Source organism: Panthera onca, chromosome X, assembly GCF_046562875.1.
Source record: "Panthera onca isolate mPanOnc1 chromosome X, mPanOnc1 haplotype 2, whole genome shotgun sequence".
Classification (NCBI taxonomy): domain Eukaryota; kingdom Metazoa; phylum Chordata; class Mammalia; order Carnivora; family Felidae; genus Panthera; species Panthera onca.
The window spans coordinates 31707041-31721984 of NC_138357.1; the positions used below are offsets into that span (position 1 = coordinate 31707041).

General features: G+C 49.6%; 1 protein-coding gene across 5 annotated transcripts in view; it reads right to left on the reverse strand.

Moving 5' to 3' along the window:
• Positions 1-14944, reverse strand: part of LONRF3 (LON peptidase N-terminal domain and ring finger 3) — a 52046-nt gene that overhangs the window by 1784 nt on the left and 35318 nt on the right. For 4 of the 5 annotated variants that reach the window (XM_081792371.1, XM_081792368.1, XM_081792370.1 and 1 more), the window contains one exon: positions 9077-14513. The exons of the other annotated variant lie outside the window; for it this stretch is intronic. In XM_081792371.1, coding sequence (XP_081648497.1) covers positions 14358-14513 — 156 coding nt within the window. In that variant the 3' untranslated portion in view covers positions 9077-14357. Of the gene's footprint in view, positions 1-9076; positions 14514-14944 lie in introns of those variants that run through there. 5 annotated transcript variants of the gene reach the window in all.

Sequence of the window (14944 nt, forward strand, 5' to 3'; positions counted from 1 at the left end):
GAGGGGTGTTGAATGGGGGAAACCAGCGCATGACAGGACGCTAGTCAGACTAGGCTTTAAAAATGTATCAACGTGGCTTCCTGAGTTGTGGGGTTTTATATCTATCTATCTATCTATCTAATGTTTGTTTATTTATTTACTTTAGAGAGAGACAGAGAGAGCACGAGCAGCAGGGAGGGGCAGAGGGAGAGAGAGACAAAATCCCAGGCAGGCTTCATGCTCAGCACAGAGCCCAACGCAGGGCACGATCGTGCGACCCTGGGATCATGACCTGAGCCGAAATCCAGGGTCAGACGCTTCTCTGAGCCACCCAGGCGCCCCGCTGAGTTGTGGGTTCTTTTAAAGAAAACTTCCTCTTGAACTATAGCTGACGTACAAGGTTATATTCGTTTGAGGTGTGCAACAGAGTGATCTGACGGTTGTACACATTGTGCGACGCTCGCCCAGGCAAGCGTGGTCTCCGTCGTGGGTTTTGTCTTTGTTGTGGCGAAGCTGAGATCTAGGGGAATCATAATCTAAATGCACATGTATGTTGAAAAGCCACAGTGAAATTCTTCGGGAGACTAAGGCAGAGCCCATTTGTGGGAAATGCTGGGCCAGGCAGAGGCTTCGGGGGGTGGGGGTGGGGGTGGGGGGGAGGGGAGCCGAGACCAAAAGAACGGAGAAGTGTCGCACAAGCCTCAGGAAAATAACAGCTAAAGGACCAAGGCAGGGAAACCGGTGGAAATAGGATTAGGGATCCGAGACAGGAGAGCTCCCGTGTAGTGAGACAGGGACAGAGGCTTCCAGATGCATAAAACAGGAAGTGAATGTCCAATTGGTCGTAGTCTAGAGTCAGAGAAAGACTGTTTCCAAGAAGGGCCCAGGTCCGAAGCGAGAGAGCAAATAGGGCATGGCAGACGATGGACGCGAGCCAAGGGGCTGGGAGGCCCCCAGATATACGTGCCCATGTGTAGGGCTTTTAGCTGATTCGCAAAGGCAGAACAATTTATACACGTTTTCTCTTTACGCAGAGCGGCCCCGGGGAGATTTGCTGAGTCTCCGCATTTGTTTGTGTGCTAGATGATTCTAGCAACAGCCGACCCACCAGGGAGACTAAGTCAGAGGAAGGTGGGGGAGCGGTCCTCAAGCTTGTCAAACTGAGCAAGTTGGGAGTTTGGGTCAAGTACAGACTTAGCATATTGTCCTGATGTGCTAACCCACCACCAGGTCACTAGAAAATGATGGGCTCTCGTGGTAAACTCGGTGGCCTCAAACAATTTTGGCTTAGAACTTCCTGTTAAAGACTGTGGACTTTAGTGCGTAGCAAGTTCTTATACAGAGAATACGCGAATGGACTTCCTTGGTTCGGAGGTCTGTGAACGGTATGCAAAGTGTATTCAAAATAGCATGTGTGTGTGTGTGTGTGTGCGCGCGCTCAGGCCTGCGCCTTTTTCTAGACAGCAGATACATAATGTTCCACATTTTTGTGTGACACGATCGTGGTGACAACCCACTGAGGCGCAGCAATATAAAGAATGATGAGGGGCGCCTGGGTGGCTCAGTCCGTTAAGGTCCGACTTCGGCTCAGGTCATGATCTCACGGTCCGTGAGTTCGAGCCCCGCATCGGGCTCTGTGCTGACAGCTTGGAGCCTGGAACCCCTTCGGATTCTGTGTCTTTGTCTCTCTCTGCCCCTGCCCCGCTCGTGCTCTCTCTCAAAACTAAATAAACATTAAAAAAATTAAAAAAAAAAAAAAAAGAATGATGAAATAAGTTTCAACCATCTGCTCAGATGACCAGATGTCAGGACAAGGTTGCCTTGGCCTGGAAGGTCCTTCAAGCTTGTGCTGCTTCTGTGGAAGCTAGAGTGAGAGCCAGAGCCCCGAAACCGAGTGGACTGACCATGAATTGAGGGACCCTCCACTCCCCGAAGCCTTATGTCGGAGCGCAATACACGGATGTGGCAGCTAAGAAAGCCATTCATCAAGGCCCTACACTCACGAAGGGCCTTGATGTGGCCGGTTATCTTGCAACAAGACTATTTTTCACACATTCACAGAGGTTCACCCACCGGACCAGCCAAAACCACTCATCCTTCAATGTAAAGCTCACGTTCCCTTTCCAGAGCATTTCGTGCAGAGCTCGGTACAAACGAATTGCTACGTAAATCCTGGGTTTATCTCGTAACTAGTAAAACTACACTGTATTAAATTTTTTTTTAACGTTTATTTATTTTTGAGACAGAGAGAGACAGAGCATGAACAGGGGAGGGGCAGAGAGAGAGGGAGACACAGAATCAGAAACAGGCTCCAGGCTCTGAGCTGTCAGCACAGAGCCCGACGCGGGGCTCGAACTCACGGACCGTGAGATCATGACCTGAGCCGAAGTCGGACGCTTAACCGACTGAGCCACCCAGGCGCCCCAAAACTACACTGTATTAAACTGCTCTGTTTTCAGCTCTGCACTGTCAGCGCAAAGCTGGTCGAGGGGTGAGGCTCGATCCCACAAACCGTGAGATCGTGACCTGAGCCGAAGTCGGACGCTCAACCGCCTGAGCCGCCCAGGCGCCCCTCGTCTTAACCATCTTTGTGTAAAGTTCTGTAGTATTAGTGTAGTCACATTCTTGAATATTCACAACAGATCTCTAGAACTCTTCTCTGGCAAAACTGAAACTCTATCTTCATTGAACAACGCCCTATTTCTCTTGTGAATCACAAAATTCCATTGCATTAAACTGCTCTGCATTAAACGTTTGTATTATCACAAATTTTGTGAACTTATCTTTGGCATTTCCTCGTTTGTTTTAGCACATTGGAAGGATCAGGGGTGCCTGGGTGGCTCAGTCGGTTAAGCGTCCCACTTCGGCTCAGGTCGTGATCTCGCGGTTCGTGAGTTCGAGCCCCGCCTCGGGCTTGGGTGCTGACAACTCAGAGCCTGGAGCCTGCTTCGGACTCTGGGTCTCCCTCTCTCCGCCCCTCCCCCGCTCACACTCTGCCTCTCAAAAATAAATAAAAATGTTTAAAAAAATTAATAGAAATACATTGGAAGGATCATACGATGGCAATGATCAGGGACTTTCTCAGCTTCTGTGATTTCCTCATGTAACAGTCAAGTTCAGCCTTACAGCTAAGCCCCTATGAGTGTCACCACGAAATGGACAGGGAGAAAGAACAAGCTGGTCAGAGAGAGCATGGGATGAGCCCAAGCCAAGCCATGGGAAGGGCCATGAGGACAGCTCTGATGGGAGACGGCTCCCTGCCATGGTGAGAAGTGAGAGTTCTGGAAGCAGACCAACTGCCTGCATTCATATCTCCCTCCAGTGCTCGATTGCTCGGTGCCTTTCAGCAAGTTCCTTAACCTCTCTGAGCCTCAGTTTCCTCGTCTATAAAATGAGGGCGGGAGCACTTGGGTAGGCTCGGTCGGGTAATTGTCCAACTTCAAGGTAGCTCAGGTCATGGTCGCATGGTTTGTGGGTTCCAGCCCCACAAATCGGGCTCTGCACTGACTGCTTGGGGTTCTCTCTTTCTCTCTCTCTCAAAATAAATAAATAAACTTAAAAATAAATAAATAAATAACACGAGGACGGTAATAGTACTTGCCTTATAGAACTGCTGTGAGTGGTAAGGTACATAGTAAGCACTCAATTTATATCAGCTGCTGCTATTATTATTATTATTATTAATCTTTGTGTAGTGGTGGTGGAAGGAAACTTCTCTAGCTGGGAGTTCCCGGCTGGGGACAAAATGTAAATCCATTTTGTCACGACCTCAGTGAGGTGAGTGGGATTCAGCTGCTGAATTCCACTGAAATCCTTGGCAAGAGGACTCGTTTCAGCCTTGTGGTTTGAAGGGGTGGGTGACCTTAGGCGGAAGCATAGGAGATCGTAGTCGGTCATGTATATTTCACCAGCCTCTGAAAAGTCGGGTCTAAAAAGTATCTCTCATTCGTATCTTCGTGGTGCCTCCAGAAGACTTCTGCTGAAAGAACAAACCACCTACGAGCCCAACCCAGAGATCTGGACTCCTGGCACTTCGCGCGTCCACGTGAATTTGTTTCCAGGATTGTTCTTTCCTGAAAACAGCTATTGGCGATGGAAGGAAGCGTAGAGAGGGAGGGAGGAGGGAAGGCCCAGAGCCGGCGGGGTGCTCGTAAAAATGTAGCCAACAGCGCTCCGGGAGGGGAGCCGTAATTTCTAGGGGGGTACAAATACTCCCACCCTGGCTGAGTGCTGCTACCAACCTGACATCTCCGAACGTGGACTTGGGAAGGGTGCTCAGCGACATGCCATTATATGGCGTTTCGACTCTGCAGACGCAGTAGGGCCTAAATAACTTCAAGAGCATAGGTAAGAGGAAAAAGTAGTACGATAATCAGGATGTGACAAGCTTTGGGTATTCACTACTTTGCGTCTAATGTAATTTATTTCATTGTAAGTTTACACAACTTGCTCTTTAAATAAAGGCTGTGTTGAACGACTGGCTTGTAAAATTTCTGAAATCTTAGAAGTTGGCTCTCGTGACCGCCCATCGCTCTTTGTCTTCCTCCGGTCCAAACCCTGCGGGGGCTGCTGGGTTCGGCACCGGGAGTCAGGCTGTGCCGACAGGCCTCCCATGGTGGTTACGCGGAGAATCCCGACTCGGTCAGCCAGCCGGGCTCTCCTTTGCCCCAAAGCCTGCCGCGCAGGCCTCCCAGGAGACCAGCCGGTGGCCTCCATCAGGATAAAACAAAAGCGAGAGAAACTGGGCCCTGCTTCGCCGTCAAGCCCTCAGCCCCGTGCTCTGCCAGGCTGGGTTGCTCGCAATATTCCCTATGACTGGCCAGTACTTTCCCTATGGGCCACCAGATATTTTCTCCCTGTTTCTTCTGCCTGGAATGTCTTCCAACCCCTTTCCATTCTTTCATCTGGAAAACTTCTTACCCTTCATGAGTCAGCTCCTGCACACCTCCTCCAGGAAGCCTTCCCTGAACCCCTCCCCAGGCAACATTAGGTCCTTTCCTCTGACGGGCCACCAATGGTCTGTGTGATGCTGTATGCTTCCCTCCCCAGGCTGTGAGCCCCTCGACGGCACGGACGGTGTTGCGCCCGTCTCTGCAGCCCCACGCCCAGCGTAGAATATGTGTCCCGTAAACACTTGCGCCCTTAATAAGTGAATGGATTGGAGGTATTACAGCCTGCGGAGGGGCCTGAACTAGGAACCGCCATGGCAGCTGAGCCTCTATTTTCCTGGCAGTTCCTACAGGTGGAAAGGCCTCCGGTGAACACCCCGGCATCTGAACTTTGAGGAGGACGCGAGCGCCAGAAGACTCTTTTCCCACTTTGCTGATTTATTTTTTGAACATGTGTTACAGTTTTTGTTTACCTCGTCAATTAATGAGGGAACCAGCAAGACGTCACGACCTGCTCCAAGGAAAACTCAAAGCACTTTTTCCCACCGTGAAAACTCCTTCGTCTGTGGCCTTCTAGCCCTGTACTGCTGATGGCCGACAAAACCCCTCCCCTTCGGGCATCTGGCCTCGGGCAGGAAGGACTGGGTTGAGAGCCTTCTTGGGGAAGCTGCTTCATTCAGGGGCTTTAAGAACATGGAGGAAAGATGGAGACAGACCAGGCACTGGATGAGATCATCGGACCTGAGCTGAAATCAAGAGTCAGACGCTCAGCCAACTGAGCCACCCAGGAGCCCCTATAGGAAGCCTTCTGATGTCCTGCCCCAGGAAGGCCATATTTGGACAAAGGAAAATGAGGAGAGGAAACCATTAATCACCTGCTAGGTCACATGTGTAGTAAGTGGCAGGGGGCAAGATTCTAACCTAAATAGTTTGACTCTAGGGTCTGTGTTCTCAGCCACTATACTTTACTAACATCTGATCCCCAAATCTGATTTCATTCGTGGCTGGGATATGGACCTCAACTCCTTCGTGATCGTCTAAATGGCTGCAAGTGGAGGGGTGTCTGAACTGGCAGACGTGCTTCTGGAGGATTCCTCTTGCCCAGCCTAAAGCAGCCTGACTCAGACCCACCGAACCCAAACTTCTGTGGGTGGGGTGGAAGTTTCTCCCAAGCAGCAGGTTGTGGGAGAGAAAAGCTCCTTGAGCGGAGAAGCAATCTGAAGAGAAGAGGCGAGGCAGTGGGGTGGTAGGGGTGGGGGGAACCAGAGAGAGAGAGAGAGAGAGAGAGAGAGAATAATTCCCAAAGGGGCCTTACCAAATAGGATGTAGCTGCTTAAAAAAAAAATTCTTTGGGGGCACCTGGGTGGCTCAGTCGGTTGAGCATCCAACTCTTGATTTTGGCTCAGGTCATGATCCCAGGGTCGTGGGATCGAGCCCCGTGTCGGGCTCCGTGCTGAGCGTGGAGGCTGCTTCAGAGTCTCTCTCTCTCCCTCTGCCCCTCTCCCCTGCTCACGTGCTCTTTCCCAAATAAATAATAAATCAATCCCTTGTTCTTCCCAGTGAAAGTTCCATGTCCAGGCCGCCCCCCATCCGAACATCCGTGGGGTGAGGGGGGCAGCTGGGAGCGCTCCCTAGTGTGTAGAGCGTGGATCAAATATGTTGGCTACTGCCTCACGGACAACAATACCGGCTGAGGCCGGAAACTGAGCTACATTCCTTAAGGCCTCTGTCGGCTCTGAGATGTATGACTCTAGAAGTGTGGGGTTGCAGCATTTGAAGTTTCTCATTTCATTTTACCTTTTGAATCTCCAGATCTTTGTTTATACTTTGGTGACAGAATATTCCAAGCAGCCACGGGAGCGGGTAGGGTAGGGGGAAGAGGTAGCTGGGCAAGCCTTGTTGACAACTGGGGCACCCCTTGAGTGTGTGGTCACTAGGGAGACAGGCCTTCCATAGAGGAGGGCTCCAAAGCCAGAAGAGGGGCAGTCTTGGGGGGACTAGACTAGAATACTCTAGAACAGAGGAATCAAGGCCTGCCACTCTCCTCCTTGTGGCTCAGAAAGAGAAAGCAATTTGTGGAAGGCCACGAGGCCAGGGAGGAGGGAGGCCGGGCTCGGAATCCAGGCTGTCTGACCCCACAGTGTGCTCCCCACTGAAGGGCGGGGGGGGGGGGGGGGCGGGTAACGATGGCGTCTGCCTCGGGACTGAATAAGAACGCGCTCAACGCAGTGGCCGGCGCATAGCTCGCATTCAACAGATGGGAGCTGCTATGGCTGCTGCTTTGTTGTCATTATTATTGGAAGCTCCCCCCTGGGTAGCCACGAGCTGAGTCCCTCTCCTGGGTCTGTGCCACTGCATGATGGGTGACTCAGAGTAGCAGTTAAGAGTGTGGGCTCTGGAATCAGACTGCCCAGGGCTTAATCCATGTGACCAAAGGCAAGTCACATAACCGCCCTGTGCTGCAATTAGTCACTTATAACATGGGAATAGGGGTCTACTTTGTAGATTATGGTGTAGAATGAAAAGCTAAATGTTAAAAAAAAACAAAAACAAAAACAAAAACAAAAACCAACTAGAAAAGGGCCTGGCATGCAGTGAACGGTCGGTGGACATTGGCTTTTGGATGCCCCAGGGTGGAAGAACAGGGCCCATGTTTCCCGAGCACATGCGGCGTCCCCCTTCGGGATGGGAGGCCAAATCCAGCCACTTTGAGAGGATGCGTGGAGTTCTGCCCAGAGGGAGGTGAAAAGATAGCAACTTCAGTCACCACGATTAGCCATTTCCAAGTGAACGCATCCCTGCAGACGGCCTGCACAGAAGAGCTCGGTGCCGTGTGTGGGCACGATGTCCCCCCACCCCCCGCCAACCGTAACCGCTGGTCCTCTCATGTAAGAGCTCGTTTGGGCTTGTAGGAGGAGCAGAAAATGTATGCTGGGAGTGGCAACAGGTATCCCGATGGGCCAAAGGGGCAGTGATCCCTCCCCGTCCCCATGATTCTGCTGCATATTCCCGTAACGTTCCCTCTAAAATGTGAGAGAAGCAAGATTTTTAGAGCAAAGCTGGACTTAGGGCGAGCAGGCTATTTCAGGACTTAAAATTTTGTTGCGCTTGTGGCATCCAGAAATCGTTGAAGTTGACTTACGAGAAGGTAGGCAGAAAGGGTTCCTTGGGGCTTTCTAACGCAACAGCGACACTTGCTAATCCGTGTGTATAAAAGCGGACGGTAAACGTGGATGGCCAGTCAATGCGAGCAGAGGCCGAGATGGGGAAGTCAGCAACAGAAAACCGGAAAGGGGAGGAGAAAGGGGCTCAGAGATCCAGAGGCAGGGCTCCTTGGAGCCTGCACTCTCCTGCCTTGACCAGCGCATGCCTTCACGTGGGGCTGAACGCGGACAAGTCCAGCGGGGGCATTTCTGCATTACCTGGAAGAAGCCAACGTGGGCGGTACGGACACCGGCCCTTTCCCATCCCCTCTCAGCCCCTCCTGGGGGTGATGAAGTCATGGGAGGAAGGGAAAGTTGAAATTATCTGGTAGCCTGTGGGTCTAGGCCATTTGCTCTTTCCTTCTCTTGCTCTGACCTCATTTTGAGACTGGGGGCTCCTTCCAGGGAGACATCTCTGGCCTGAGAGAACTCACAGGAGCGGAGCCAGGCTGGATCCCAGAGAGGAAGCAGAAAGTGTCAGCTTCGGCTTCGCTCAAGGCCTGCAGGGTGGTTCAGAGTCGTGCAGGCCTTCTGGGCAGGACCGCCTGGGAGGGAAGGGTGTGCCTCTGGCCGAGGTGGGCTTTGTCTCTCGACCACCAGAGAGTGGCGGCCTGGGCACAGAAGTCCAACGGGGCCAGGCATTTCCTCTGGGACCTACTTGGTCAGGAGTTCTCATTTTTCTCAGTGACCCAAAGGACCCTGTTACACAAAGGCCAGGCCCAAGTGGAATTTGCTATCCTTTTATCTTAATTGTCCCGCTCCGCTTGGATTTTTTTCCCCCCCAGGGGCAGAACAGAACTTGTATAAAGTCACTGATGGCAGGAGACTACAACAGGTACTGAGTAGACGAGGCATTGCTGACTCTCTCTTGCTGGACTCCGCTCGGTCAGCACCACTCCCTGCCCCCGTCAATTTTACCAGTGTTCCTGTCAAAAGGTTCACGCGTTGGGCCTGAGCTACAGCCCATCGTTGAGAAACAGTTTAACTGAAATAAAAACAACGTCATTTACTTTCACCAATGTTTTATAATGCCAAAGAAAACACAGTAGGTAGCGCGTTCCGCTGTAAGCAAACCCAATATATGAATGGACTTAACAAGTAAACTAGGGGCGGATTATTGGCAAGATGCTTCAACAAAATTCTGCAAATAACAAGATTTTCTGGTGCATTTTTTAAAACCGTTTGTGGCAAGGTTTTCAGAACACATCAGTCACATTAATTAGCTCGCGCCGGCCTCACTGTCAAGTACATAAGAGCTTACTTAGTGTCTAAGTGCAAGGCTACTTGGACCAGAGGTCTTCCGGTCAAACGTATTATAAGCAACGGGAACGAGATCAAGTTAAATGGTCCAATAGCTTTCCTTTCTATTCGGCTTCCAAAACACGATACCTATTTGGGTAATTCTTGCCCTAAGGTTACGGGTAGAATTCTGTTAGATGCAAAGTGAGACAACGGGAAACATTCCTAATGAACACACAGCTTTCACAGAGACTGTCTATATCACATTGTTATGACAACGCAGAAGAGCTGAAATCTTGCTTTTGTACAGATTTGGAGGAAAGAAAACCCTAAAGAGAAACCAAGCATATAGAGGTAGTTGAACAGCAATATGGGGGGAAGAAAGCATTATCTTAATTCCCCTTTCAGTTTATTACAGTGCAAGAGTAAAATGGCTGCTTAACAAACAACTGGAATAACAAATACACAGACACATTTGCCACTGTTTGAATGCCTTGCTTGATATTTTAATCCGGGCATTACTGAGGACTGCATACAATGATGGAACTAGTTTATCTCAGATAAGCCTATGATGCCACATTGACCTATTTGCTCTCCTTTTATTTTGTTGTTGTTTATTGTTGCTGCTTTTACATTAGCTAAACGTTAGGCAACTTTTAACATAACACATAAGCTACAGTGCCGCTTTGTAAACTTCTGTTAATCACATTTGCTGCGACAAGTTTTTAAACGGCTACAGAGTCATGAAGCGAAAGCTTTAAAATGACACCAGGAACAGAGATTACAGGCACTTCTCTCTCAAGGTGAACGTAGCGCGTAGCAAAATACCTATTTGTAAGCGAAAACGTCTTCATTTCGACTCTGGATGTGCTCCACCCAGATTATTAAACAGTTGGACAGCGGGAGCTATCATTCTAAGAGGAACTGAATGTGTACATCTTACATGACTCCATTTCCTTCTTTCTCTCTGCACTAAGGAAGGGCCCCAAGCTGTAGCCCCGTGCAGCTGGCTGCTTTTCAGAACTGTTTTCAATCGTCAATCAACCTCATCCCTCAGGCCCCAGATGGGCTGAAAGATCTATTCTTTTCCGCTATGGGGGCTGCCTTCCATTTGCATCCTTGCCCCAACCCCTCTGCTATGATTCTGCCTTGATAAAAGGAAACGGATGCAAAGTCAACATGTTGGGAACTCAAGGAACGAGTCCCTGAATAAAACTCCCATCTTGGAAATGGAGTTTGGCAAGGGGCACACTGTCCCCAGTGGATTCTGGCCCATCAACAGCGTGCAGGCTGTGGACAGTACGAGACCTCTGGGTGCTGTGAGCCAGCCTCAGGAGCTCCGCGACTCCGACGGCCAGTCACAGGGGATTATCTGAGCCCAGGCCAGCCCCGCAGGCAGAGCTGGAAGCGCCACACACACGCAGCGACTCGACTGGCCCCACGGGGCGGGAAGCAGTCGGCTTTCAGAAAAGGCAAATTCTTGACATAGTCAGTTCTCTGCCCCCATTAAGTCAGGGGCAAGCACTCTTTTCTCCAGGTTGTCTATAGAAAATTAGCTTTATCCTTTTTCATTTTCTACATTTTGCTGGTTATTAGCTAGCAGTGGTAGTACAGTACAAAGCAGAAAGGCATAGTATCTGCCTGGTACCTAATGTGTACACACACACACACACACACACACACACACACATATACATATATATATATATACACACACACACACAAACACATATACATACATATATATATATATATATATATATACACACACACATACACAGAAAAAATAATCTAGGTCATGATAGGAAAATTAACCAAATAAATGGCACTATCTACCAAGGGGGAAGTCTTGTACTTCTGGCCTAGATTTAGCTTTATGTCTCTTCTCCGTATTCTCTTCAAACCCAAGCTCTGCAGCAAAATCAATTCATAAGTGGCGAAAATGGCCACGTTCAACTGACTGCCCCATTCAGGTACATCCCACAGAAAGCCAAGGCTTAGCCTTGCACCCTGCCTCCCACCACTGCTGAAACCAGAGCTTGCTATAAAATAACCCAAACGCGTATTTAGGCCACTGAACGTACAGGGGAACTCTGTTCCAGCCAAGATCTACGTTTGCTGGAGTTAGGTGCTCACTTACCGACATGGAACATTCTAGGATGTGGAACTTTATTTAAAGAAAAAAAAATCAAACTTCCCTTTCTACCGAGAATAAGTAGAAATGTGTGTGAGGTAACTGAATTTTATTGAGCCTGCAGCTTCCATCTGAACTGTGAGCTTCTGGGGAGCTTTGGTGACTCAGTTGCCATGCCTGTTTAATAAAATTACGTGCAACACAAACTGTTTCAAATGTTAAACATATGCAAAGGAAGGGGTTCAACGTCAATCTTGGCTATGCTAGTAACTGCTTAACTGTGCTATCTGGACAAAGTATTTAACATCGCAGAACCTCAGCCTTCTCATCTGTGATATTGGGCGTGATAACTGATCTCACAGGGCTGCTGTGCAGAATAAGTGACTTAATGAGCTCACATATGTGAAATCGCCTGGCTCAGTACCTGGTACACAGCAGGTTCAAAATAAATTTGTTGGGGCAGCATAAGGAAATCCCATGAACTAAGCACAGAAGTCAGACTGTGAAACCTGTTCACCCCGGCACGGCCAAGATTTTTAATACTTTTTGGAGAACAAGGAGGGATGAGCTGGTTATTCTAATGGAGCTACAACTTAAGGCTTCCATTATATTGGGAATTCTAGACCTGCAGACAGCACTGCTTTTTAATCTTATTGGAACAGGGAAAACTGGCTGGCCCAGAAGCCTCCTTTGTCTCTGACCCTCATCTCTTCTCGAGTCTTTTCGTTTTCCCAAACAGACGTGGCTCCAAAAGGAATTAACTGTAAAGCATCAAGTTATGGTCCGAAAATCAGTGGTGGGGATCTCCCCAACCGAGTTTAAAGGGGCAGATACGGGTACTGCATGGAAAGGCAGTGTTTTATGCAAGTGTGGGCCCCTGATGATACTCTGTAACTATGAACAATCTAATCACAGCTATTATTTTTTGGATGTCTCCTAGGTGCTAGGCACTGTGCTAAGCGATTTACGTATGTTACCTCATATAATGTCCGTTAACATCCCCACACGGGGCATTGGTCACTACCCTTTGCTAGATGAGGAAACTAGGGCCCAGAAAAAGTTCAATCACAAGGGAAAACATCTACCAAGCGCAGATGTTTACGACCTTTCCTCTGCTGCATTTACACGAGACGACAGGAAACTATTTCACGAGGACTGTGCTCTGAGCTTCTGGCTGGCTGGGCACCGAGCTGGAAGAGGAACGCTTAATTCCCTGCTCCCCGAGCCCTGCAGAGCTTGCTTGGGCAGTAACCACGCCTATACGTCCATTCTTTGCCGGCCCAGTCTGGCTGCGAACATCAAACCTGGTAACACAACACAACGCTCTGACAACCCAGCACCCATTTAGCAAGTTCAGAAGGGATCATCTGGTTTCAGCTTACGTGGATCATGTCATTCTCTCTCCTCTGTTTCTGGCTGCAGGTAGTGGGAAGAAGTCAGGTCGATTCCCTGAGGCACTCGCCTCTCCTCGAAGGAGTAGATGGGCTGCGCTGGGTCCGTCCAAGGATCACGTGGGGGGATAGTTTGCACGATGGTACAGATGCGTGATTCACTTCTCGCCTACCCTAATCTCCTCACGCCGTCGTTGGGACACCCCCCCCCCCCCCCCACAGTCTTTTTCAGGTTCTCCTGGCACTGACAGAACCACACTAGCACTAAGCAAGCTAAACAAGGGCTCCCTCTTACATTCTTACCCACTGTTCTTCCCCTACGTTGAAATCTTTGGCCCGCGGCAGCTAGGAGGGAAGGCAGCGTTTAGCTAAAACCACGGGTTCGTCGCCTGTTTCCTTTAAAAAGATGTACAAACCCGAAAGACAGCGTGTCTGTGTTTTTAAGGGTTCTACTGTCTCTACTGGCTTCTTTCCGCCTTCAATGACCGGCAGGCAGCCCTTCATCATGTGTTTTCATACGCGCCAGCCAGGTAACTAACCCTGGGGAGAAGGGAGAGACCCTTCTGACTAGATTGCTGAAAATAAACGCCTAAACCAGATCACTCACAAACGATGCCCCTCTGAGTCACCTCTTCATTCAAGAGCAATCATTCCTTCGGCCCTGCTCGGCGTCCCACCCAGAAAATGGATTGTTTTCCTTCACCCTGGCCTATTCCATAATGCCTGCCAAATCGCTTAGGTCTTTTGTATTGTTGGATTCCAAACGAAAGCAACATGGAACCCGTGACGAGCGGTGGTCTCAACCTGATCCCGAACCTCCTTTACACATCCAATGGGACAGATACAAAAACAGTTCTCGAACCGGGATCAAACACAGCAGAATGTGGTTAAAGCAGAAACGGCACGTTGCTAGCACTGCTCCTTCCCCCTGGGTAGATGGCAAACTGCGTTAATAAATAAAGCAACTGGCTCTTCAGTAACGTACACTTAAACAGTTACAAACAGACAGGTAGAAAAAAGGGATACGGTGGTGCCAAAAAAATAAATTATGAAAACGGAAAGGATGAACATTCTTTTCTACACAATGCCGTATAAAACCCGAGCCATCTGGAATGAGAACTCAAGTCCGTGAAAATAACGCAGCAGCGTTACCAGAATGTGTGCTTCACATTTCAACTACACATTTATCTGTGCAAGAAAGAAAATGAAAGCAAAACCATTTTAAACTTCCAGAAAACTGGATGTCAAAAATCAAATGAATTTTTTTTTTTTCTGGGCTCTTAAACACCTCTGCTGAGCATGTAGTTGTGCAGCATGTCAAGAAGCATCTCCAGCCAGGAAGTTTCAAACAGGCCCCGTGTTTCTGGCCTTTCTACACGATTCCTCTCTGCTATCAACAGCAGGGAAATGCCTGTTTGATACTTCCTTCTGTTAAGATGTTATTGCAGTTAGATATATTTACAAGATGACTCCCCCAAGCCGGCAGGGAGGGTGGGGGCTTCTCCTCAGCGATCCACTCTCGCTAGTTTTGGTTCCGGGATATAAAGGCCAGGACTCGCCGAATCCCATTCAGTCTGTCCTTCAAGGACCTCATCGCTAGGAACGGGAGCTGAGCTCGGCTTTCCAGTGGAAGAACCGCTAATGTCCACCAGCACCAGGCTGGACCGTTCGGGCTCACCTACAACAGAGAAACACACGGCTTCACCCCACTCCCGCAGAAGTGAGATCGGCCTGCAGGTTTCCCAAGCTGCAAGGCAAACATCCCAGGTGGAACTGCTTCTGTGTCGGGCAGACGGCTAGTTACCCCCACGTCTACTTCCCCCCTTCTCTGAGCTGGGCATACAGCCACCCAGAAGACAGAGACTGCGCGGCAGCGAGGGGCGGCCACGAGACAAAGTTCCGGCTAATGAGATGTAAAGGGAAGGGACGTCCGAAACCTCAGGGCCATGCTCTGGGAAGGGGGCATGTGCCTTCCGCCTCACTCTTTCTCTCTTGCTCCTAGCTGGCGCGCGAGCACGGTGGTGACCGGCCTTCTTCTATCAGGAAGACAGGGGTAACATTCTAAGGATGGTAGAGCTTTGTCATGAAGGAGACTGGGTCGCCGAATGA